Source organism: Galeopterus variegatus, unplaced genomic scaffold, assembly GCF_000696425.1.
Source record: "Galeopterus variegatus unplaced genomic scaffold, G_variegatus-3.0.2 Scaffold6832, whole genome shotgun sequence".
NCBI lineage: Eukaryota > Metazoa > Chordata > Mammalia > Dermoptera > Cynocephalidae > Galeopterus > Galeopterus variegatus.
Window position 1 is genome coordinate 5661 of NW_007732943.1, and position 27310 is coordinate 32970.

A 27310-nucleotide genomic window follows, 5' to 3' on the forward strand; every position below is an offset into this window, starting at 1 on the left:
TGTGGGAATGCATTTCTTCCCAGTTTTAGAGGTGAGTTTTTTATAGAGTTCCTAATTTGGATTATTATTAATTCAGGTTCAGATTTGGTTTAATACAAGTGTAGAAAAAGAGACTAGGCAAATTTCCCCAAGAGGTGACAAAGCTAAAACGTTCTAAGATTATGGAATCCCAAAGCTGAGAATATTAAGCATATTGAAATACTTGGTATTAAAATATTAGGCATTTATTACTCATTTATTCTTTCATGCAACACCCATCCCCATCATTCCATAGAAATTGAGGTTGCCAAAATTACAAAGTATTTGTTTTATTCCTGTGTCATTAAATGTGCATAACACTGGCTTTATCAAGATTTATTCTTTCTACAGTGTTTAATGTTCTTTTTAATTTACCTAATTAATTTGAAGCAGAATTCATAGCAAAAGAAAAAGATTTAGGGCTGGCCTGGTTGGCGCACTGGAGAGTGCGCCCCTTGGGAGCGTGGCGGCACTCCCGCCGAGGGTTCGGATCCCATGTGGAGACCAGTTCCCGCTCACTGGCTGAGCGCGGTGTGGGCGCAACACCGAGGTTGTGGTCCCGTTGCCGGTCCCCGGTACAGGCGCGACACCGAGGGTTGCGATCCCGTTACTGGTCAGTAAAAAAAGACAAAAAGGAAGAAAAAAAAAAAGAAAATGATTTAGATAAGTATATGTTTGATTTTTAAAAATTATCTGTATACCCATTATTTAATTCTCAATTTCTCTTTTTTATGCAGAGGTACCTACCTGTTGACATTGTAGAATCTGGCATTCATCCGATATATTTTTGCAGCACTCACTATATTGAAATGCTGCTGAAGGCTGAGGTGCCACTTGTATATTCAGCTTTTCGCATGTCTGGTTTTGCACCATCACAGGTAATCCATAAGGCAATAGCATTTCTTCAACTACCCAGATCTCAGTGTCTTTAAAGAAAATAGCATTTAAATTAATGAAAGTGTGTATTTAAATCCCTAAACTCACTTTTTTCCCCGCATGCCTGTTGTAATATAGGTTCGCTTTATGGTGATAGCTGGCATTCACAGATTTCAAGTTCAGTTTTAGCTCTTCAGGGCAATAGAATTTCTGAAAGTTTATGACATGTAGGTTTTTTAATGAAAACAATAATATTTGCTTCGTTAGGCTAATGTAAGTCTTAACTGAGGTAGCAGAGGGCAGGAATTTGTACCAACATTGAGTGTCTGGTATATGAGATACTGTGTGTTAGCTAACAAGAAAGTCCAGCTCATTAACCTGTGCCTTAGCCTTAGTTTCTGCCATTGCGATCTGGGAAGGTTTAATGTTTTTTCTAGGGCCTGGAGTTGTTCTGTGTACAACCTGTGTGGACATGTGCACTAGTAGCTACAGATGTCTCCTTTCTGTGCATAGCTTCTAGTCCTTCATTGGTGGAGGTGTGGATTGTTTCTTCTCTATTTTATCATCAGGTTAAAATTAATGTTTTAGAGCTTAAAGCGTTCTCTATATTTAGAATTAAATCTTTAGGTCAGATTCTCAGAAGGTAGAAGTACTCTATCAAATGATATGGACATTTTTAAGGCTCTTGACTCATATTATCAAACTGCCTTAATTATATTCTTCTAACAGAAAAAAAAAGAGTATCTGTGCTTCAGGTCTGGGTATTTGGCTTTTTCAAAACTAATCACTAATTTAAAAGATGAAAATTTTTTCTCTTTTATAAATTTTGTATTTCTTTGAAGATTAGCAAGTTTGATTATATGTTCATAGTTTTGTTAACTAGTTGAATCTTCTTGTAAATTGCCTACTTGTCTTAGTGTTCCTTATTGATTTGTACATATTCTTTATAAGTAGCACCCACTATCCAAATCTCTTTGATTCCCAAATTATATATTTTACGTATTGTAACTTTGTATTATATCTTAATGTTCAGTAAGAATTAGCTATCATTTACTTCACCTTTCCTCAAAAAAAGTTAATTTAGCTATATCTACTTATTGGTTTCTCTACATGCACTTTTAAGATGATTTTGCCCCATTCAAATTGGGCATTTAAATTTGAATAACATCTAGACTGCTATTATGTTAAATCATAAATTGCTTTGAGAAAAATATGTCCTTAATATGCTCAATGTTCCTATCTAGGAATATAGTAAGTTTTTCCATTTGTTTGCTTTGTATTATATTTTACCAAAGTCATATAATTTTTTTTTATATAGATATGGTATATTTATTACAGATATTGCTGATTAGTGCAGTTTGAGATCTCTGTTTCAGTTTTATTTTCTCTTAGGTTATTGTTAATAATTCATGAAGTTATCTTTTTTTAGTTCATTAGGTTCTATGTTTATTCTAGATTTGTATTAATTTTTTTCCAACTTTGTAATAATAGTGTACTTTATTTCTGCTTTACTTTTATTAAATTATCTAGTTCTACCAAAATAATTCTAAATAATAATCACACATTTTAGACTTGAATTATTGAGAAATCATTTATCATTTTATCATTAAATAGTAACTATTTATTGGAGAGAATTATTCTGTGTCATGCTATGGAAGGCTTCATCTATCTAGTCTTAATTTGTAAAATATTGAATTTTGTTTTCTTTATTTTAATCAAGTTAAAATGTTGAATTTCATTAATATCCCCTTTGGTTAAGATTATGTTGATCTTGGGACTTATTTGGCCCATTTATGTGACACATAGATTTCTTAATAGTAAACTATCCTTGCATTCCCTTGGATTTACCCTGTGGAAATCTTTTCCTTTAGGTGATAATGATTCTTGATATTATGATATGTGCTTTTATACTTATTTTTAAAGAGACCTTATATAAGTTATTTGTATGAGGTTATTCTGCCTATTTTAAGTTTCCTGATGTTAATAAGAAATTTAAATAAAGCAGAAATTGCATTTAGTGGAAATGAATACTCTTCTTCAGCCAATTTTAGTTCCTACTGGATGTGCCTAAAATACTTCTAGGAACTTTGAATCACAAAATTTTTAATTCTGGCTGAAAGCAGTTGCTCAAGTATTTACTATAAGCTCAATAATATATTCTTAATATTCTTCTAAAAATCCAAGCTGGGAGCAATATGTTCCTGAGATTTCCTTTTTACTATTCTAGTTTTGATTTGTACAATGTATGTTGTCTAATATCTCTAATCATTTCTGACTCCCTAACATATATATATTCTTTTTTTTATTAAACTTTTTCTTTACTTATTCATTCTTATAAATCATCCTATTTCTTTCTGCCCTTTGCCTGACCTATCACTTCCCAAACCTCCTCCCTCCCTTCCCCTAGTCTCTAGTATCTTTAGGTTTGTTCTCTCCTTCTGAAAGTTCAGCATATTGTTATGGTCTCTTCTTTCTTTCCTTCATTCCTTCTTTCTTCCCTCCCCCCCCCCTTCCTTTCTTCCTTTGTAGCAGCCAGTTATGAGTGAGAACATGAGGTATTTCTGTTTCTTTGTCTAGTTTATTTCCCTTAACATAATTTTCTCCAGAGTCATCCATGTTGCTGCAAATGGCAGAATTGCATTCTTTTTTACAGCTGAGTAGTATTCCACTGTGTATATATACCACATTTTCTTTAGCTAGTCATCTGTCGACGTACACTTAGGTTGGTTCCATATTTTGGCTATTGTAAATAGAGTTGCAGTGAACATGGGAGCACAGATATCCCTTCAAAATGACGATTTCCATTCCTTTGGCTATATACCCAGTAGTGAGATTGCTGAATCATATGGTAGCTCTATCTGTAGTTGTTTTAGAAACCTCCATACTGTTTTCCGTAATGGCTGTGCTGATAATATATATTCTTTTAGTTTAAAAATAGACTATCAAAGACTATGGGAGAAACTTGTAATACTTTAGGCCTACTGTATCAATTTAGTGATTAAAAGGAAAATATCCATTTATCAATTTGATATATCTTTGTCAATTTGATATATTTTTATCAATTTGATATGTTTTTTCAATATGAAACTGCCTATAAGTGGCAGATTATTTAATATATACCACTGCATTATTTCTGAGCAGTAATACTATTCTTTTTCTTAAATTAATGTAAAAATGCCTTTTTAATGGCTCCCTATGTGAGCCAATTATTTTTCTGTAAGAAGAACATATCATTGCTTTGTTGATATTATTTGCCATTTTATTGCTAATTATAAAATATGAAAACAGCTTTCAAGTAACTAAATAGGTGTATGTGATTAAGTAATTATTTGGATACAAATTTTATGTTTGAAAGCTTATTTATTTTGATCTAATTAGGAACAGTTCTTTTTGAAGTGTATTTTTAGGCACTAAGGGATTGGTTGATTAGTGAAGGATTTGTGGCCACGTTGCTAAATGAAAAACACAGATCTCTAGAGTAAAAATAATAAGCTCAACTACAGCACACACACACAAAAAATGTAATTAGAAGTGCGTATTTGTTCATTAGAGTTTGTGTTAAGAATAACTGAGATTGGAAAGAAAATAGAAATAGAATATACACTCTTCTTTTTACATGATCAAAACAGAAAATCACGTGTTGTAATTATCTTTTTGAATGATTTTATTCTTTCCATGTTGTATGTAGTTCACTTTCCTGGCTTAAGAAGTACCATGTATCTTTAGTGATTCATCTCTTATAATTCCTTGGGGTCACCATTCTGCATACCATTGATTTTTGTACTACGCTGTGTCAGCAAGTAGGCTAATATGTATAATCCCCTGGATATAATGTAGAAAAACATGCTTGGTTTTTCTCATTTGCTGTTTTTCCCCCATTATGAAAGCAGGATTACTGAAAACAATTTTGTCATTTCATATTTTGTGACACAGTGTTTTTGAAAATGTAAAATTATACAAATGTGAAGTGGAAGGAACATCAAGTCTGTGGAGGCCCTTTGTTCAGAGTGAGATTCATAACTGTATATGTCCCAGGCTTTTCCTCTTCTTGTGTGGCTATTTGAAATGATACATTTTCTTTTCCTGTGTGTTACTTGTCAGGTACTTATCCTTTATCATCTGTCCAAATGGAAACTTCCTGTATCATCTGCAAGTAGATGATCCTGCTTTGAATTTGTATACTGCTTCTGTCCCTCTCTTTTAGAAGAAATATATATCTTGCTTCATGGAGTAGTTATTTGTGTCCTTTACCTTTCTCTTACTGGTTAGAGATCCTTAAAGGTATGGATAAGTGTGCCTGACATCTTCAGGTCCTTTGAGTGTCCGACACAGTGTCTTGCCTAGAAGTGCAACAAAAATATTGTCTTATATTTATAATGAATCTTTGTGGTTTAAAAAGTGTTTCCTGATAGTATTTTGTTTAAAATTTTAACCTTCATTATATGACAGATAGAAAATTCAGAATCAGTGAAGTTAAGTTGACTTACTGAGGTTATTCAGATAGTAAGAACTTCACTTGAAACCACTTTCATTCTGAAGTTAGTTTTCTTCCTTACTTTACTAATACTCTTTCTACGGTGGGAGCAAATTAAGTAAGACCAGAAAGTAGTTAAAAATAGTGTCTTTCAATCATAAAACTCGATCATTTGGAAGTCATACCTATTTTGGCTTAATCAGGGATTCATAAGTAATTGTTTTTGCCAAATTTTTTGACTTAATATTCTTGTGGGATTCTTTGAAGATTATTTTTCTAAATCTAGACACAAGTAAGAATAATTTACCTCAGATAAGATAATTATGTGTATTTCAATGATACATCTTAATGTCATTTGGCATAAGCTTAAGTATGGTTGAAGAGAAGCATTTCCTAGGAAGTCTGGGGTGTATTTTGATTCTGTGATTTTCCTTCCTTGTGAGCAAACAAAATAACAACAGATATAATTTCTGCCAAATGAAGAGAGTCACATGTTTCAAAAGTATATGTCTCCTCTTTAAGTGTAAGCTCTTTAAGATCAAGGACTAGGTGTCTTTTATTCACTTAAAAATTATAATAGTGCCTTGTGTTTATTAGGTGCTTGATAAATATTTGATAAATGAATAATAACATCTGTACCTTTGTTATTGAATAACATTTGTAAAGCACCTTATGTATATTTTCAAAGTGCTTTCAGTTATGTCCCTCATTATCTCTCCTTTAAATTTCCCATGTGGTAGAAAAGATAGGTATTATCTCCATTAATGGAAGAAAAATGCAGTATACAGAAAACAGTGTTTGAATGTATATAAATGCCAGAAAATTGCAACTGCATTAGAAACTGTTTAGTATTGAACTAATTGCAGATTCTGGCAGGACTTTCATTTAGCCAATATAGATGATGGAAGAAGCTGTGACCCCTCATTTTTATCTACTTTCCAGTCACCCCTGAAACTGACAATTGAATGGGAACTGCTTTCTCTGGCTGTGGGGATTATTTGTATTTATTTCCACTCTTCAACTGTTTCTTCTTCTTCAACCATCCATAGACTCTAATTTTCCTTAACACAGCATACCATAAATTGATTGGCATAAATAGCTGTAGCAAAGAACAGAGACAGAAAAAACCCTGGCAGCAGTGCATTACAGGAATTAGAAGTATTGCTTCAGGATAGAGAACTGCTGACTGCTTCAAACTGCCTAGTTAAATGGGAGCTGAAAATACTTCCACTTCAGTCCAGCAAAGCCACATTACCTTGATTTGGGGGAAGCAGTGGAGGTTTAGTAATGTACTCTGCATGACAACCTACCGTACAGCAGGTTGAAATTTGGGAGAATAATCCTATTATTGCCAAGTGAAGAGTAAAGACAGGACCAAAGAAATTTTAATATATTCTGCCTGTGGAAAAATATTAGGCATTCATAGATACGTCTAATTCAATATTGAGATAAATTCATAGGGTATATGGAAATAATTTGGAGCATAATAGAAGGAATATTGTAGTTATAAAGGAAACTCCTATATCTGAGAACAGAATTACAATTAAAAACAGAAGAAAACATTTAGTTGGTCATACACTTGGCATTATCAACACTAAAAGAGAAAATATGACCAGAAAATGATATAAAAACATATGCCCATAATGGCTAAAATAAAAGGTTAATAGTTTAAATAAGCAATAATGTATGGAAAACAAAAAATCAATATCATCATCTAGCATAGGCTAACCTGTGTCCCCCCTCAAAAAAATTCACGTGTTGAAATCCTAACCCCCAATATCCCTCAGAATGTGACTGTATTTGAAGATAGGGTTTCTAAAGAATTAACTTTGTTAAAATGAGGTCATTAAGGTGAACCCTAATCCAATATGACTGGTATCCTTACAAGGAGAGAAAATTTGGACACCAAGATGTACAGAGAGAAGACAATGTGAAGACACAGAAAACAGTGATCCACAAGCCAAGGAAAGAGACCTCAGAAGAAAGCGACCCTGCTAACAGCTTAATCTTGGACTTCTCCAGAATAGTGAGAAAATAAATTTTTGTTGTTTAAGCCACCTAGTCTGTGGTTCTTTGTTATGGCAGCCCTAGCAAACTAATACACACTAACACTTATAATGTGTTAAAGTCAGTTAAAAGCAGAATCAGCATGCCAAAAATTTAAATCAGGGCTATAAAAAACAACTTTTAGAACCTATTTAAGAATATATTTTTAGGGCCGGCCCGGTGGCGCACTTGGTAGAGTGCGGCGCTTGGGAGCGCGGCGGCGCTCCCACCGAGGGTTCGGATCCCATATAGAGACCGGTCTGCTCACTGGTTGAGCGTGGTGAGGGCGCGACACCGAGGGTTGCAATCCCGTTGCCGGTTGCGGTACGGGCGCGACACCGAGGGTTGCAATCCCGTTACCGGTCACGAAAAAAGACAAAAAGGAAAAAAAAAAAAAGAATATATTTTTAAAAAGACAAAATGATAGAACAAAAAAGGAAAATTTGTATATCTCTGTTTTCTATACCTATGACAAATTGAGGTAAGCTACCATATCTGTTTCCTTTCTTTCCTCCCACCCCCTCAAAGCCATAGAATTAAAGGAGAACAGAGGTTCAATAAAGGGAATTTTCCCTCAAAGATAAAGTAATTTGTAAATTATGAATGAAAATTAAAATAGCGGAAAGTATGACTGAAAAACAAAGTTATCATGAACCGGGTGGCCCAAACAGCAGAAATTTGTTTTCTCATAACTCTGGAGGCCAGAAATACAAAATCAGAGTGTTAACAAGGCTATGTTCACTCTGAAGTCGTGCCTCTCTCCTAGCTTCTGTTAGCCTAGGTGTACCTCGGTTTGTAGATGCATCACTCCAATCCTCCATCTTCACATGATGTTCTCTGTGTGTGTCTTTTTCAATGTCTCCTTTCTGTATGCATGTATCTTTGTCCACATTTCCTTTTCTTATAAGGACAGCAGTCATATTGGGTTAAGCCTTACCCTGATGACTTCACTTTAACTTGATTATCTCTATAAAGACCCTATTTCAAATAAGTTCACCTTCTAAGGTAGTAAGGGCTAGTACATTTCTTTTTTGGGGGGGCGGGGTACTCAATCTGATTTATAACGTTAATGTACCAAAATAATAGCAATGCTAATAATCTTTGTGTCATTGTTATCATTTTTTCTTAAACTTTTCTGTGTTTTCCACAACGGGCATATATTGCTTTTATAATGTGAACAAATGTTATTCAAAAAATAACAAAACCCTTTTTGTAAAAGTCTCATTTTAAAATTTTTCTCCACATTAGGTCTCAGTTTTTATGTTATATAATTGTTTGGCTTAAATTGTTTTCTGATTCAGCAAGAGTCTATTTGCATTAATGTAACATTTAGCAATCTGTCATCTGCATAATTATACATCTGCGATTGTAGGTAGGAAAGAAAACACTCCCATCTCTGAATTAAAATAGTCTCTTAGCATTTGTTATCTGTAGAGAACAGACTGGTTTTATGGGTAAGAGAAGGACAATATGAAAAAAGAAGGCATTCAACAATAGGTATAAGAGCAGTGCGAACACCATCAATTACCCTTAAGTCCTGAGTCCCAAAGCCATGAAAGTTTTTTCATACATTAAGCAAAGAGGAGAAGCATTCTTGTTAGGCTTCTATGCAGAATCTCTTTCTATTTTGATTAAATGCTAAGTTTTGTGTTGGTTTTGTGTGAATTATTGGTTGTTTTTAAAAAGTCAAATGTAGTTTTACGGGCTTTCTAATGAACTTTACCTTTTTTTTCTTTTTTCTTTTTTTTTTTTTAAGATTTGTCTGCAATGGATAACTCAGTGTTTTTGGAATTATTTAGATTGGATAGAAATCTGCCATTATATTGCTACTTGTGTTTTGCTTGGTCCTGATTATCAAGTGTATATCTGTATAGCTGTATTCAAACATCTCCAACAAGACATTCTGCAGCACACTCAGACTCAAGATCTACAAGTTTTTCTAAAAGTAAGTATGTTTATATCTAGAGAGAAATTTTGATTAAGAATTAATAGCTAACTTTGGGTGTTTAAAGTCAGATACTTTTCTAGATACTCGTCCAATCCTAAAAACAACCATGAGAGATGAGGAAACTGAGGCACAAAGTTAAATAAGTTGCTCAAAACTATACAGCTAAAGTGAAGCTTGGATATGAAATTGAGCTATCTGTGTCCAAAACATTGCTCTTAACCAGTATTTTATGCCAAAACACATTTTTTTTATATTCCTATGCCTTATTTGGTCACTAAAAGTTTAGTTTATTATATTAGTACACAGGTTTGGTAATTTCCTATACCTTTATATTCTTTATATTTTTCTAAACTTACATTTCTATAAAAGGTTTTCCAAAAAGTTTATTCTATCATAGCACTCTTTTTAAAAATTATTACCATAAGTTAATATTTTAAAACAAGATATGGTTGCTTACTTTCTCAGTCACAATCATGTGACTTTTGAAGCTCTGGACTTTAGGAAAGTATGTGATGTATAAATACATCCCAGTGCGCAGTTCTTGATGGAAATTCAATTAATTAGTTTGAAGTTAAAATCTTTCCTTAAATTTAAAGTATGTTTCCTTACCCCTGCTACCTTCATCATCCCACAAGCACACTGTACATGCGTACACCAAAACCAACACTTTTTATTTGCTAGGTTTTCTCTACGTCAACAAATAATTTCTATGTATATTAATTTTATTCTTTACCACTAGACACTTGCCAGAGTTATTTTCCATTTAATATTAAACTTTTATTTAAATAAATGCGATTGATCATTTAAAATTGCAAAACTGTCAAGCATTTTTATTTTATAAATACTCAGTATTTATTCAAAAGATTGTAAACTTCCTATATACATCACTAGAATTATAATTTTAGAAACATTCTTAATGAAAAAGTATTCCAAGACAATGGTTGCACATGTGGAAGGAAAACTAAGGTTGAAAAAAAAAAAAAGCCAATGATCCACAAAAGGTAATTCAGAGAACAGGGAGGATTAAGCATATTGGAATTATGTGGAACACAAAATGTGGGTTTATTTTCATTAAGGGACACTTTCATCAGCTATAGTGGTTAGGTATGGGAACTTGAGTCTGAAATTTTTCTGTACTCTTATCTCTGAATATCCCCCTAACCCTAACTCATAATTCTTATTTCATAAATACTGAATTTTATCTCACTTTACTTTCTCTTATCTCACTTTACTTTTCTCTTACAATCTTTATCATTGTTTGAAATTACTTTGCGTGTGTTTTTGTCTGTCCTCTCTAGTATAATGTGTCAGCTTCATAAGGACTGTGACTTGGTCTGTCTAGTTTACTGATGTTGTTACGGCGTGTTACAGTGAACTCGGAAGGAGAGGGAGGACACCGAGGCTTGAAGTGGAAGCAGGGTTTATTGGCGTGCCAGCACCGGCTCCGCGGACTCCTGTCACAAAAGCTGAGCCCCGAATGCAGCAGGGCTGTTTCTTTTACATCATAGCATTCCCGGGTTTTTGCAGCAGGGCAAGGGGGTGACTTCATATGGTGACATCTTTCCATCAGGGGTGTACAGTCCTGGTTCAGTTAATCGTTACAGCAGGGCAGGCATGATAGCAGGGCAGAGCGGGGTACTGCTGGGCATGTATGATAACAGGGCAGGGGTCTTGGTTCACTTCGCCGTTACAGCAGAGTGGGATGCAGCTGGGCACGCATGAGTGCCTCAATGTATTTTCAATGCCTCAAATAGTACCCAGCACATGGTAGGTACTCAGCAAATATTTGTCAATAAAATAAATAGACAATGCATGTAAGTAAATATAAAGGGAAAGATGAATGAACTTAGTTTTATTCACATCAAATAACAAATATTCTCTCTACTGAATTCTTCAAATGCTTATCATTTATCTTCCTTCCTTCCAGAAGGATCATCTTTAAATTAATACTGATTATTGCAGTTTCATCTTTCTCTTGACAACTGCAGAAAAAAATTGTAATAGGGTTTGCAAATGGTAGCTGCTTTAAATGTGTCCCAAACTCCATTGTGCTCTGGGCATAATGATAGCAATTTTACACTAAAGATTTTTTAAAGGGGTGAGGGGATTATCAGAATATCTGTATTACCTAAACCCTAGTTAAATTACTAAAATTTGATTTGAGTTGGTTTAAATCCAAACTAAGGATATGTTAGCAAAGAATTAATTTTAGCATATGCCCTAGAACTAACCTTACTTTTTAATCCTATTGTTTGCATTCATCTGAGGGATTAGGAAATATGGTGTTTTGACCGGCATCATGACATCACTTTATTTTTTGTTTTATTTTCAGTGGGTAGGTCTCAAAGTCCACTGTGTTCTTTTGATGGACAGTAATTTTTCTTGTGAGATAAGTTTTGTTGGGGTTTATTTAAATATGCTTTTATATATCCCTTTAATTACTCCATTAAGCCCTATAATAATCCCCTGTTTGCAAAGTACATAAATATATATGCACCTTTTTCACTTATTCACATAGTAACCAATAATGAAATATAGATTAATGAAGTAATTTTATTCTCCCTTCCCTAGGAACACCCCTCATGATAGGGATAGATATATAATTTTAAAATTCCTCATTCAAAAGAATTTTTTTTAATTCCTCCTTCATTCAGCTGTAGTTAGAGGGACTAAACATTGGGAAATATGTTTTACACTTTATGATCCAAAATCCCAGACTCATACAAAGGGAGAAAAACTTACTAATAATTCTTTGTATAGTTACATACCACAGCCATACTAATATTATTATATAGATTATTTCATCATGTTATTCCCTGGCTCTTTTGCTTCCAAGAGGAGAGAAAACAAAGTAGAACTGGGGACTTTTACCTTTTTTGTATAATTTTATGTGGGCTTTATAAAATTTTATTTTTGAGGAATGAGCCCTTTTATAATAAAACTACTTTTTAAAACAATGGTATTGATTCATTATGTAAAAATAAACATGCATTTGACTGTTGTTACAAATGAGTTCATAAAATCAGGCCCAATTTAATTAGTTTTCAAAATATTGAAAACCACAAATATGTTTTGATTTCAGTTATTACCAGTTATCTTGAGAAACTATAGGTAACAAGTTGATTCCTGAAGACTGAAAATGCACAGTTCTTTTCCTGATTTAAGTTCCATGTATTGACAGAAAGTGACATGATAAAAGCACTACTTTAGGAAAAAAAATCTGTATAAAGTATGTAATATAGATTTTAGGATATGGTGAGAGGTATGGGTCTAGCTTCATTCTCCTGCATATGGATATCCAGTTATCCCAGCACCATTTGCTAAAGAGACAGTCTCTTCCCCAGTGTATAGGCTTGGTGCCTTTGTCAAATAACAGATGGCTGTAGGCGTGTGGGTTGATTTCTGGATTCTCTGTTCTATTCCATTGATCAGTGTGTCTGTTTTTATGCCAGTACCATGTTGTTTTGGTTATTATAGCTTTGTAGTATAGTTTAAAGTCAGGTAGTGTTATGCCTCCAGCTTTATTTTTACCTATTTATTTATTTATTTTTTGCTTAGAATTGCTTTGGCTATGCGCGGTCTTTTGTTATTCCATTTAAATGTCTGGATAGTTTTTTCCATTTCTGAGAAAAATGTCATTTGAATTTTGATGGGGATTGCATTGAAAAAGAATTAAATATACACCCTGAAACAATAAAACTTCTTAAAGAAAACATAAGAGAAACATTTCAGGAAGTAGGACTGGGCACAGACTTCATGAATATGACCCCAAAAGCATGGCAACCAAAGGAAAAATAAATAAATGGGACTATATCAAACTAAAAAGCTTCTGCACAGCAAAAGAAACAATTAATAGTTAAAAGACAACCAACAGAGTGGGAGAAAATATTTGCAAAATATACATCTGACAAAGGATTAATATCCAGAATATACAAGGAACTGAAACAACTTTACAACAAAAAAACAAGTAACCCAATTAAAAAATGGGCAAAAGAGCTAAATAGGCATTTCTCAAAGGAAGATATATGAATGGCCAACAGACACCTGAAAAAATGCACAACATCACTCAGCATTCGGGAAATGCAAATCAAAACCACACTGAGATACCATCTCACCCCAGTTAGGATGACTAATATCCAAAAGACAGTGAATGATAAATGCTGGTGAGGTTGCGGAGAAAAAGGAACTCTCATACATTGTTGGTGGGACTTCAGAATGGTGCAGTCTCTATGGAAAATGGTGTGGAGGTTCCTCAAATAATTGCAGATAGATCTACTATATGACCCAGCTTTCCCACTGCTGGGAATATACCCAGAGTAATGGAAATCATCAAGTCGAAGGTATACCTGTTCTCCAATGTTCATCGCAGCAAGTGTTGGAACCAGCCCAAATGTCCATCATCAAATGAGTGGATACGGAAACTGTGGTATATCTACACGATGGAATACTACTCTGCTGTAAAAAAGAATGAAATACCGCCATTTGCAACAACATGGATGGGCCTATAGAGAATTACGTTAAGTGAAACTAGTCAGGCACAGAAAGAGAAATATCACATGTTCTCACTTATTTGTGGAAGCTAAAAATAAATAAGTAAATACACAAGTAAACTGGGGGGTGGGGAGGCGGAGGGAAGAAGACACAACAATTATAATTCCCTGAAGTTGATACGACAAGCAAACAGATATGAGGTTGTTGGGAGGAAGAGGGGAGAGGGAGAAGGGAGAGAGGTTTTGATAATGGGCCACAATAATCAACCACATTGTATATTGACAAAATAAAATAAAATTTTAAAAAAATAAAAATAAAAAAAATGTGTTTTTTAAATAATTTTTTTTTAAGTATGTAATATAGAGAAAATATCAGCCCATTTGTATTCATTTCAGTTTAGGATCAAGATTTTAAATCAGGTAATTGAGATTTTAGATTTGTTGCCTACATTTCAGATAGCCCATTGAAGAGTTCTTCATGATTCTAAATCAATATATTAAAAAGATGAGTTGGAATCTCTTAGGTCATAAGGTGGTAAACACCAATACGCAGCCCAGGTTTAATGGGTGGGGTGGGGGGGAATTGTTTTATTTTTCCTACTCTGTTTAAACTACCGAAATATTACATGAGATGAATGCCATGGGTATGACTTGATATCAGCAAAGTATCGTGTCATGTTTTTCACAATGTCCTTGTAGACATAAGAAAACTGTGGGGTGGATAATAGAGCATTTAATAGAACATTATTTCCACACTACAGTGATTAATAGATTTGTACTGAGCTAAAAGGCAACCTCCAAAGGCATGCTGAAGAGCTCAGTCCTTGGACCTGGAGTCTCAAACATTTTTATCTGTGACAGGTGATGTTTCAGGGAGAAAAACATTTAACAAAACAAATATTCAGAAATATCCCAGTGAACTGGAAGGTCTAAACTTTCTCTTTTCTTTTTTCTTCAATTTTATATTTATTTTTGTAGGTACACTGTGTTGTTTCAATACATGCGTATACAGCACAATGAATCACTTAGGATAGATAGCTTAGTTTTGTACCTGTTAGTCCATGCCTTCACCTCCTCCCCACTCCCCTCTCCTCCCCTCCCAGCCTCTGGTAACCATTATTCTACTCTCTACTTCTATAAGAACCACTTTTTTCTTTCTTTTTTTGATTCCACATATGATTGAGACCATGTAGTATTTGTCTTTCTGTACCTGACTTATTTCACTTAACATGATGGTTTTCAGACCCATCCATGTTGCTACAAATGATAAGATACCTTTTTCTTTTTAATAGCTGAATAGTATTACATTGTGTATATATACCACTTTTTTTTTTTTAAATCCATTTATCCATTGATGGGCATTTAAGTAGATTCCATCTTTTGGCTATTGTGAATAGTATTTCAATGAACATGGGAGTGTAGGTGTCTTTTTGATATATTGATTTTGTTTATTTTGGGTATATACCACTTAGTGGGACAGCTGGAACTATTTTTAGTTCTCTAAGAACATCCAAACTGTTTTTCACAATTGTTGTACCAATTTACATTCCCACCAACAATGTAGGAGGAGGATTCCCTTTTCTCCACATCCTTGCCTACATTTGTTATTTTCTGTCTTGTTGATGATAGCCATTCTAACTGGGGTGAGATGATACCTGCTTTTAGTATCCTTTCTTTGTCTTTGTTTTTTGATACTTTGATTATGATGTACCTTGGGGTGTGCCTTCTTGGAGTGAACTTGATTGGCAGCTTCTGAGCTTCCTGTACCTGGTTGCTGTCCTCTTTCTCCATACCTGGAAAATTTTAGCCACTGTTTTCTTGAATATGCTTTCTACATCTCTTTCTTTTCTTCTCTTTCGGGTATGGCAGTTATGCAGAAGTTATTTCACTTGAGGGAGTTCCATATATGCTGCATTTCTGTCTCATTTTTTTCTTATTTTTTTTCTTTTTGCTTCTCTGATTTGATAATTTAATATGTTTTATCTTTAATCTCACTGATTCTTTTCCTCAGTTTGATTAAGTTTGCTGTTGGTTCTTTCTATTGTGTTTTCGGTTCAGATAATATATTTTTTATTTCTAGAATTTCTGGTTGGTTTTTTTTAATTGATTCACTTCTTCTGTCAAGTTTCTCATTGTGCTCCTGGATTGTTTTCCAGATATCATTTAATTTGTTGTCTGTATTTTCTTATGACTTTCTAAACATACTTAAGAATGTTTCTGAACATTCATTATTCTTAATTCTTTGTCAGATATTTCATAAATCTGCTGTTCTTTTGGGTTCATTGCTGGTACTTGTTTTTTTTCCTCTGATGATGTCATATTTCTGTGTTATTTCTCAGTCTTTGGGCCTTTATGTTGAGACCTGTGCATTTGAAGAGACTGCTACCTCTTCTAGGTTTTAAAGGTGTTCTTTGGTAGTGTTAGACCTTTACTGGCTAATATCAGAGCTTTGTCTGAGATTTATGGTTCCTTATTTTTATCTTTAAGTTCTGTGTTTGATTATTATCTATCACTACCAGTTAAACTCCGCATTGGAACTAATTTGCTGTCGTTTGGCTAATTCCAAAATGAGGAACTTACTGTGGGGATCAGCACTTGAGACTTGTGGTTGAGCTAAATTGCTGCTTTGTGGCTGATTTTTCTGGGTAAGAATTTTTGTGCAACTCAGGTTTTAATTGTTAACCTTTTAACCACTTCTGGGTCTTGTGGGGTGAGATATACCTAGGCTGTGTGGAAATTCAGGCCTGAGACTGAGTCTTTCCAGCAAACTGCATCCCCTTTAGTTCTGTCTCTCTCATCAGTCTCCACTGAGGGGGCCTATGCTGATTGGAAGGCAGATCAGCTGCCCAAGCTGTGAACCAGAGCTCCCCTGTGTGCCAGACTCCCCTCATACTCTAAACACTTCCCATGGGGCAGGCCATGTGCTGGTCCCTTGGGATGACTCACCAGCCTCTGGGTGGCTACTGTTTTTGATTGGCTGTGGGTCCGTGGAAACCCTATCAGTGGTCTCACTGGCCTGGGGGCTTGTATGGTGTGCTCCAAAGTCCTCTTCTTCCCTGCAGACTCCAAGCAACTTCATACAAAGGGCACAGTTGGAGCTTTTGCTAGCTCCTGCTTCACATACTCACCAGGGCTGGCCCTAAAGTGCCTGGAGTGGTCCCTTCTTTCTCTCCTTGCAGCTTTTCCTACTTTCACAAACTCCATGGGTGTCTCTTCTTCATCTCCTGAGCTCCAGTGCCCAGATTGGCAGTCTTTGCTTTTTATTAGTTTTAAATTGATTGGTTATGGGAGAGAGTGACACTAGGGACTTGATGACATTCTCAAACAGGCTCTCTTCTCTTCCCTTCCCTCTTTCCTTTCTTCCTTATGACTCATCTACAACACACACACACACACACACACACACACACACACACATACATACACATACACACATGCAAATTTAGTGAAAGTTTAGTTTAATGTGAAGAAGTCCCAGTGTTTTAGCAGTCTGGCTGTGTTGTATTCCTCTCTAACATGCTGATATGCTGTCAGTGATCTTTAGTTTGTGAGTTCAACCTGGGGACAAACTTCACTGAAATGCCAGGCCAGGAAAAGATTGCTCTCCAATGAAAATCAGGCTATAAAGGTTCAAACTACTTATTTAAAATGCTTCAACTAAATCCCGCATATTATGGCAAAATCAATTTATAATTAAGAACAAATCAGATTAATTTCAACCCAATCAGTAAATTGTCAAGAAGGATTTTTTTTGTTGGTGCTATTACTAGAACATGTTAGCCGGGTAATAAATATAGATCAGACTGAGAAAAACTGATTGAATACTAAGCTTTTAAAGGACAAAAGTATATATAGTATTAAAAATAATTCACCATCTGAGGAAATAAAACACATTCATTGTGATGTCAGCTGTGTTTCAGATGTTTTCTGTATTGTCTTGTACCACTTGATTCTAGCTTTGTCACTCAACAGTGTAAGCTTAGGCAAGTTGCTTGACCTCTCTATGCTTCAGCTTCCTCATCAATATAATTGTGGGTGAAATAATACCTATTATGTAGGATTGTTGAGGAATTAAATGGGATGATATCCTTAAAATACTTCTAGAACATTATCTGGTATATAGCAAGTGCTTCAAAAAAATCTTAGCAATTGAGTTTCTACATCACTGTCCCATCCCTATCTTGTCCTTGCTTCTTTGTTCAGAAGTTGTGTAGAGAACACAATGAAAGAAACAGGATTTTCTGAGTCCATAGCTAGACTTTGGTCTACTTTTGCTCCCAATTTATTCCCAGCCCCTGATACTTCTCAGTATATCATGTCATAGTAATACCTGGCATTGACATAACCTTCACACCTTGGTCAGGAACATTCTTTTACACTGTATCTGATCAGGACCTATTCCCTCATTAACACAGCCAAGACTGAATCATCTCTTTAGTCATTACATTTAGTCCAAGTACGCATCATCTGGGTTTAAATCTTCAAGAACCACATACTCTATCCTAAATCTTTAAGAATCTCACATTCTATCCAGAACTATACACACTATCTAATCTTCTCTGTTCCTAGAAATCACTTAGAGTGCTTATTAAATGTGATATATTTAGACTCCTTCCCAGACCTACTAAATCAGAATTTTACATGGGAGAAGCATGAGTTGTCAGACTGTAGTATAAAATCTCAAATAGCTTGAAATACATAAAATAGTTATATTAATACATAAAAATATTACGTTTAGAATACATAAAAATATTACCTTTGAGCTTGTTAATAAAGCAGAATCTGGAATGCTAGCACCAGAGATTTACAAGTTTTGGGTATATTGAGTCCAGGAATTTCTAACTTTATTAAGCACCCAGGAGGAATTTACTAGAACAAACATTGCTTGCAGGTTGTTTGTGTTTCTACCACTTTGGCCAAGAAGAAGGTCCTTTTTTGTATGATAGGCCAGACACAACACACAAAAAGGTCATCTCTAGCACCGGTAAAGAGCAGAACTGTTCATAAAACCCCATTCTCTCAAGTGCTTCCTATATGAGATTTGATGTTAGTGTAAATCCTTTGCTTAGTAACCTTTGTTAACTGTATGTTAAGTTCTACACCTTTTGTGATAAATTCTTATTTAATTTACCTCCTTGTTATTAATAAAAATCAACTTTGTCCTTATTTAATCCAAAGTGACCTATCTTACTCTTTTTTTTTCTTTAAAATAATTTATTTTAAAAAGAGCTATTACATTAAAAAATCACCACCTTACAAAGGCATCAATAATCAAATATTTTGGAAAGAACAAACCAGAAAATACCTAAATTTGGACCTGAAATCATAAAACCCAGGCAGGCCATGTTAATGCACTTAGTCTTTTTGTGCTTTATATCTGTTTACCATTCTAAAAGTCCTTATCTTCAATTTAAATTCAAAGCTTACAGGGCATGCAATAGCTCTAGAAACATTTCTGCTGGAAATTAGTATCTGCTGTATTTTTGAAAACTTCAACTGAAACAAAGAGCTTTTGGAAATATAGATATAGCTTTCTTTCCATAATGGGTACAGTCCTGAGAAGTCACAAGATAAGGTAGTAATATATTAATATTTTAGGTGGGTGGTTCCCTTATATTCGTGGGTGGGTAAGGGTTTGAGGAGCAATAATCATCATTGAGCCTTTTGTACTTAACATCATATGTCTACAGTGTGATCAAGAAAATATAGCCCAGCTGTTTCAAAGACCATCAGTTAATTAAAAATGTATTCTCATTATTGTTATGACCACTATTAATACCTTGTGTGCTTACTGTATGCCAGGCACTGGGAAAAGGACTTTACAAGTATTGCCCATTCACTCATTGACATATTCAACTATTTATTGTGCAACAGTTATGCCCAAGGACTATTGTTATCACAAGACAGCATGTTCCTGCCCATATTGGCCTTAAATTCTACTAGGAGATCAATGATAAGTGAATAAATATATAATATTTCAGTAGTATAGGTCTTTCTGTAAAGAAAGCAAACATGGTGAGGGAGTCAGAAATGTTTTTGAGATAAAGAGGCCAGTAAAGGCCACTCTTGAGGGGTAGGCAGAGGACTGAATGAAGCAAAGGAAAAAGCCATACAAAGTCTTCTGGAAAAAAACCTTCTTAAATGGGAAGAAAGGTAAGTGCAAAAGTTCAGAGGTAAAAATGAGCTTAGCTCACTTAAGAGTGTCAAGGAGACAACTTTGGCCAGAACAAGCAGAGGGAGTAAAATGGTAAGAAATGAGACAGGGACCAGATCATATGAAGCTTTTTAGTCTGAGCTAAGGAGTTAAGGTTTTAGAATATTTAATCCATAGAGCAACCCTATGTTATTATTGTTTGCATTTAACACATGAAAAATTGAGGCTTAATCAGTAAATTTGCTCAGGTTCATTCATCTAATTACTATGATAGGACAGTGTGAAACTCTTTGTCCTAATCCAAATCCTATGCTCCCTCTACTATATTAAGTTTTCTTTCATTTAACTAATTGGGTTGCCTTAAAAAAATATGGCCCTAAATTTAGTGAACCCTAATCAAATGCTCTCTATAGTAAAAGAAAATAGATACATACTTGAATCTGAATTTCTGCACACAAAGGAGAGAGGGAAGCTGTGTATATACCATATTATATGATATTGAATACACACAGCATTGTGGTTTAGAGTGGTAATTTTTAATGCTTTTGATGATTTAACATTTGAAATCCAGAATTAATGAAGAGAGCAAATCATTGAAAGCATGCTAGTTGAATAGCAATTAGACACATAAAAGAAAATGTGACATGCTCAAAATGAGCTTCTTAGCCAAAACTTAAACCACCCCAGTAGTAATCTATTAAAAATAAAAAAACTTTTTTGAATAAATATTGCACTGTTGATATAAAATGAGATAGTGTTATTATATTACCTTATATAATTAATATGTCTGCCTATTTAAGGAATAGAGACATTCATATTTTTATATAGAGACCAGTATACTTAGTTCTATAAATAAAATGATTCATAATAAAATAGTATTCTGAGGAAATGGTTTGTTAGAACTTGAATGATAAGCTGGCAATTTAAATGGTTGTAGTTATAAGTAAAAGTTATCCATTAAAAAGGCCATTAGAGAACATTTACAGTAAGATGAAAAAATATTCTACTTTGAAGACGAAAAGCGAAGTTCAGATATTTTGAAATTTTGTTCAGAACTAAAATTTCCTGAAAAATTTAAATAATGAACTATATCATTTAAAAGTATGCCTTTTAAAATGTGTATTTAGATTTTTCTCTTACCAAATAAGACCTTAATAGCCTACATGCTATTTTTATGAGTACCTCTTTAGTGTAGTAATCAGGATATCTTCCCTTAACTTTGAAATTAATGTCTAAAATAGAAGCCATGATTTCAAAAAATACGTCTAAGGAAAAAATATATTTAAACAAAGTAATAACTGTGGCTGTCACTAGGTCGTTTTTATGATTAAATTAAAGTGGAACAATAATTAAAAGATGATAAATAGATTTTGATTATTTTTTTGCCCAGAAAAGAATTAGAGCTATTGTTCAAGTACTGTCATCTCCTACTGTAATTCACATTTAATGAAGAATAAGCAGTCCTTTCAAAATCACGAATGTACTGAAACAATTCTTCCGGCACTGAATCTTTATTCTGTGCTTAGAATAACGTTACTATAATTCCTCCCCCAACTTAGAGGTATAGTTTTAGTGAAGAGGTGATCAAAGCCAGATCACACATAGTTTGAATGAAGAGAATAGATAAATTCACAATAATTCTATGATTACAACAGTGTTTAAAGTGAATTATTCAGCAGTAAGATTGGTCTTACTTTGATTCTATTTTTTCCTCAAAGAACAAAGTGAAATATTTTTGATAGGACAGAAATTTACAGAGACCCAGTATTTCTGCTATTCAAAGATGAACATCTTCCCTTTGATTCAGTTACTTATGCATAAAACTGGAGATAACGATACATACTTCAGCTTTTCACATTTTAGGACAGGGTTATTGTCTCATTCATTTTTGTGTCTTCAGTGAATAACCAAGAACCTTATATAGAATAAGAGAATGAATGAGTGAATGAATGAAGCAAAAGAATGGGTGAAATAATATCACAATTACTTTGAAATTGGGAGTAGAGTTCAAATATTTATGTTGGAAAGTATTAGCTCTAGCCTTAATGGTGTAATGTTATGTGGGTAACATCATCATTTAGTTTCCTCAGCTGTAAAATTAGCCTTATAGATCAGTAATTAATATATTTTTTAAGTGTTCCAACTAATCTTTACCTCAAATTGTGTAGATTTTAAGTTGTATATGACAAAATAAGAACAAAGGTTTCCCACATTATTTGCAAGCTGTGAATTATTAGTAACCCATAAATGACTAGTGACACCTGAGGCCTTTAAAAACGTGCATTCTTACTGAGAATTCTGTGATGTTTTGCTAGCTACCTTAAATTGATGTCTCTCCTGTATAAACTGATTATCTTTAACACAATGTCTGGTATATGATATGCATTGTCTTTTATTCCTTTGGATTGCTTTTTTTTATGTTAATAACTCTTGCATTAAACTATAAATTCCTGAAAGGTATGAATTCTCCAAAATTTTTTATAACCTTTAAAGCTCCCAACATAATAAATATTAATTCCATTGGTCAAGGGTGACTTTTTTTCTACCTATGTGGATTTTTTTTTTACCTTCAAGGTAGGTACTGCATAGATAGTTTTTGGTTGTACTAAAAGGGATAATCATAAAATTCCCTTAAAAACTGTAAAATTCTAAGTGGTTGCTCCTACTGTTTATTTTTGAGTGCCTCATTTGGGATGCTAACCATGAAATTCCAAATTAGTATAGATGTGCATAGTACCAACCTTATGAACTGCAGACTGTTGGAGGAGGTTTTATGATCAATAGCTGTAGAACAGATATTTTTGCAATATTATAGTATCCTTTGGTAGATAAGCTTTAGGATCTTTGCTAGTTACAAATTGGGACAATCATTCCATAATTGGAACTATCATATCTAAAAATTTAGCATGATTTTATTATCGAAGAGTTTTTGGGTTTTGTTAGCTGTAAAACATTTTGGTAATGGAAATAGTCAACCTTGTTTCATGGGGACATGGTTTCTTCCTATCATATTGTGTGATATTCATACACAGCCCATTAAATAAAAAGCAATTACACATTTACTAGCAACATAAACTGATCCCCCTCTCATCTATAACTGAAAATAAATGGTATATCTACTATTTAAAATTTATTAACTTGAAATTGTGTGCCTTTACCCAAGTGAATGAACTTCCCTTTATATTTTTTGGCAGGAAGAAGCACTGCATGGGTTTCGAGTGAGTGATTATTTTGAATACATGGAAATTCTGCAGCAAAACTACCGACCCGTGCTGCTGAGAGACATGCAGAACATTAGAGTGCAGAGCACATAGATCATGAGATGCACTGTTTAATTTTATGTTTTATTTATTTTTAAAGGAAACAAGGGGAACTTGATCGTTTTCTATCTGTATCTATAACAACATATGCTTTGTGAATATACATATTGTAAATCAATACTGAGAAGTTTTGAATATGATAATATATTCAAGTAGGTATTAGCTTAATTTGTGACATGAAGTGAATTCATTTTTCTAAATTTGTTCTGTAAGGTTGTTTTAGAATCAGATCTAGCTTACTTATAAGTTCATATTTGTGTTTAAGAGTTAGACCCACCCTACACCTTTTCCTTCACCAGATGATTAAAATATTTTTCCCGTGAGTTTGGAAAAAAGAAGCAATATTGTAAAGAATCAACTAGCCAGCGAGAGGCCATAGAGACAAGGAAAAGCCAGTTGTTTTCTCCATTTTTTGTGTCTGTACATCTGAAGGAAAATAGACAAAACCACAACTGTTAATTTTTCGTGTGGTGGAACAAATGATATTTACCATGGCAAGTGGTAGAAAAACTATTGTCCTCAGACATAATTGTTTTTCTAGGAGTTGCTTTTGATTTTGATATGTATATCAATTTATAATTTTTCATTTGATATGAAAGCTTTACATGGTTCATTTAAAAGATAGATTGGTTATTTCATACTGATAAGCATTCTACTCTTATTGTTATGCATTTTCCATGGTGATATATTTGATTCTTAATGAAAACATTAAGAATAGATTTCTGAATTATTTTAAATGATTAACACTATATATTTTTTTTTAAGTAGAAGTCTCTGCGCCAATAAGATAAATATGATATGTGAAGGCTTATTTTCTCATAGCTATCACATTTAATGTATAAAATATAACACACAAATGTATTAAACTATAATTTTTCAGTCACCAATTTCTGTGAAGTTGTTTGAACTATCGAGGTTTTTTTGTAGTCTTTGCTTATATCTAAGTATAAATCAATCATTTAAACCACTTTGAAGCTAACCTTGCTTTTTTCCTTTTCAACCAAAAGTGGATCATCCACAACTCATTTTTGCTTTTAGCATAATGAAACAACTGATACTATACATAGTTTTCAATTTTCTGACATTTTGACTATCGCAGTATCAACCTTCCAAAATCAGGTTTTATGCTGTAAATGCCAATAATAGCTTCTCAGTAATAATATTCCTAAAGGGCATTAAAGAGTTGAGAAAAGTAAATTGAGCAAGTCAATTTAACATTTTGCACACTTTTGCCATAGCTGTTGTGAATTAAGCAAGAGAGTCCTAGATAACCCAAAACACCAAGCTTTTTCTACTTTCATACAATTTTGAGAAGCTGTTCTACAGAACCTGTAATACATGTTTATGGTTCAATTTCTTCCCATTCTGTTCCTTAGTTACCATAATGGGGCCTAAGAAACTTGCAGCTTTATTCCTTTTTAAAATATCTTTCACAGTAGTTGGAAATACAAATGGAAAAGGAACTGTAATTTAATTTTAGAATAGTCATTGATGATTTTGATCAGAAACTCTAAGATATAGATTATTACAATTACATTTTGAAAAAAGTTACTTCACCTGGAGCCAGAAGGCTCTCATTTTCATTTGATAAATAGGAAATGTCCTGTGAACAATGACCTAGCAATTTCTTTTTCTGTTGGGAGAAAATATAAATCCAGTAGTTTATGTAGTTACCATTATGAGTTATTTTTGTATTTATTTTTAAGAATACCCTTTAGAACAAGAATACCCTGTCTTGCCCCTTGGTTTTGTTTTATATTATTTAAAGTATAAATCCTTAGGTGGGCTGACTTTATTTCTAATTTTCAAAGGGGTAACTTACACATTTTACAGAATTCGGTGATATTAAAATACAATATGTAGTGGATTGAATTGTGTCCCCCCAAAACTCATTGAAGTTTGAATTGTATCCCCTGTATTTTATGTATTAGAAACTTAGCCCCCGGGCTGGCCTGGTGGCGCACTGCTAGTGCGCCGCTTGGGAGTGTGGCGGCGCTCCCGCCGAGGGTTTGGATCCCACATACAGACCGGCCGCTCACTGCCTGAGCGAGGTGCGGGTGCAACACCGAGGGTTGCGATCCCATTGCCGGTCCCGGTCCGGTCCGGGCGCGACACTGAGGGTTGCGATCCGTTGCCGGTCACGAAAAAAGACAAAAAGGAAAAAAAAAAAAGAAACTTAGCCCCCACTGTGACTGTTAAGAGGGTGGGAAATCCTATTATGGTAATTGAAAGGTGGGGACTTGAAGATGTGATTGGATTGTAGGACCCTGCAGTAGTGAATGGATTACAAATGGTGGTCAGGGGCATGGTTCTGAGAGGAGAGACTTTTCTTTAAGAGGAGAATCTGTCTCTTGCTCTCGCTCTGTTCTCTCTGCTTCCACCATCTTGCAATGTGAGACACCTGAGTCACTGTCACCACCACCAGATGGACTTTGGACTTCCCAGCCTCAGAAACTGTAAACAATAAATGTTGTTTTATTTTATAAATCACCCAGTTCCATGTATTTTGTTACAAGCAACAAAAATGGACTGATACACAATATAAACAAATTTGTGAAAAATTTAAGTACACATATAAATCTTTGAATATCTACTTTCAAAATTTCATTCCTCCTCATGATTTATAGGTATCTAAAATATCTGCAAAGGTAAAATACGTCTCAGAAATTCACCTCAGCTTCCTAATGGGGTTCTACGTAAATTTATGATTATTAAATAAGGTATGCTGTAGTTTGATATTCCGATTCCCAGATATTAGATTAATTTATTTATTAAGTGGACATACTTTAAGGGTTACATATATAATGAAATATTTTTAATAATCAAGATACCAGTATAAATGAGATCCACCACCTCCACTCAATTCATGGTTTGTATGGGTAGATGAATAATTTTAAAATTGTGGAAATATAGTGATGAAGATGACAACTGAGGATTGACCTCTGGATTTGGTGACCTTGATAAGAGCAGTTTTGATAACGTAGTAAGGGCAAAACTTTGATTGGATTGGGTTTAAGTGATGCTTAGAAGAGATTTCGGAAACTTCCCTTCCTAGGTGGGAACAAACTAATAATAAAATAGGCAAAATATTTGGCCACACTTCACCAAAGAAAATATACACCAATGACAAATAAGTGCACAAGAATATGCTTATCGCGGGCCGGCCCGGTGGCGCACTGCTGTAGTGCACCGCTTGGGAAGCGCGGCGGCGCTCCCGCCGAGGGTTCGGATCCCACATACAGACTGGCCGCTCACTGGCTGAGTGAGGTGCGGGAACAGCACCGAGGGTTGCGATCCCGTAGCCGGTCCCGGTCCGGTACGAGCACGACACTGAGGGTTGCGATCCGTTGCCAGTCACGAAAAAAGACAAAAAGGAAAAAAAAAAAAAGAATATGCTTATCACCATTCATTTTAGAGAAATGCAAATTAAAAACTTAAGGAGGTAACCAATACACACTAAATTGTCTAAAACTGAAACATATAACATGAAACAAAGCAAAAAGCTGGTTGCAAAGCTGGCAAAGAGATGGAGCAACTGGAACTCACATGTTTCTTGTATGAGTGGAAAGTACAATGGCCTTTTCAAAAATTTGATGAAAACTTTTTAAATGAAATTAAACATACACTTAACAGTATGACACAGTAATACCCCTTCTAGGTATTTCTCTAAGAGAAATGAAATATATGTTCATTCAAAGACCTATACATGAATAATAATTACAGCTTTATCACAATAGGAAACCACGTCAAATATCTTTCAACTGATGAATGGATAAACAAATTGTGATGCAGTCATAAAATGGATTACAACTCAGCAATAAAAATTAGCCATGTACTGATGCACACAAAGTCATGGGTGAAATTGAAAAGCATTATGGTGAGTGAAATAAGCCAGACACAAAAGAGTACCTGCTATATGATTCCATTTATATGAAATTCTAGAAAAAGTAAATATATAGTGACAGAATATTTGTGGTTTCCAGG

General features: G+C 34.2%; 1 protein-coding gene across 1 annotated transcript; it reads left to right on the forward strand.

Annotated features, from left to right (window-relative positions):
• Positions 1-761: 761 nt before the first annotated feature.
• On the forward strand, positions 762-23871 carry LOC103606772 (protein broad-minded-like). Its single transcript, XM_008591318.1, has 3 exons — positions 762-896; positions 9171-9359; positions 23201-23871. The coding sequence occupies exons 1-3, from the start codon at positions 828-830 to the stop codon at positions 23318-23320; spliced, it is 378 nt and encodes a 125-aa protein (XP_008589540.1). The 5' UTR covers positions 762-827; the 3' UTR covers positions 23321-23871.
• Positions 23872-27310: the final 3439 nt, after the last annotated feature.

Excerpts from the sequence above, each read along its gene's own strand:
- LOC103606772 (XM_008591318.1), top strand. The coding sequence starts at position 828 with ATGCTGCTGAAGGCTGAGGTGCCACTTGTATATTCAGCTTTTCGCATG. Across the intron at positions 897-9,170 it reads CTGGTTTTGCACCATCACAG|ATTTGTCTGCAATGGATAAC; the intron begins GTAATCCATAAG and ends TTTTTTTTTAAG. Across the intron at positions 9,360-23,200 it reads ATCTACAAGTTTTTCTAAAA|GAAGAAGCACTGCATGGGTT; the intron begins GTAAGTATGTTT and ends ATTTTTTGGCAG.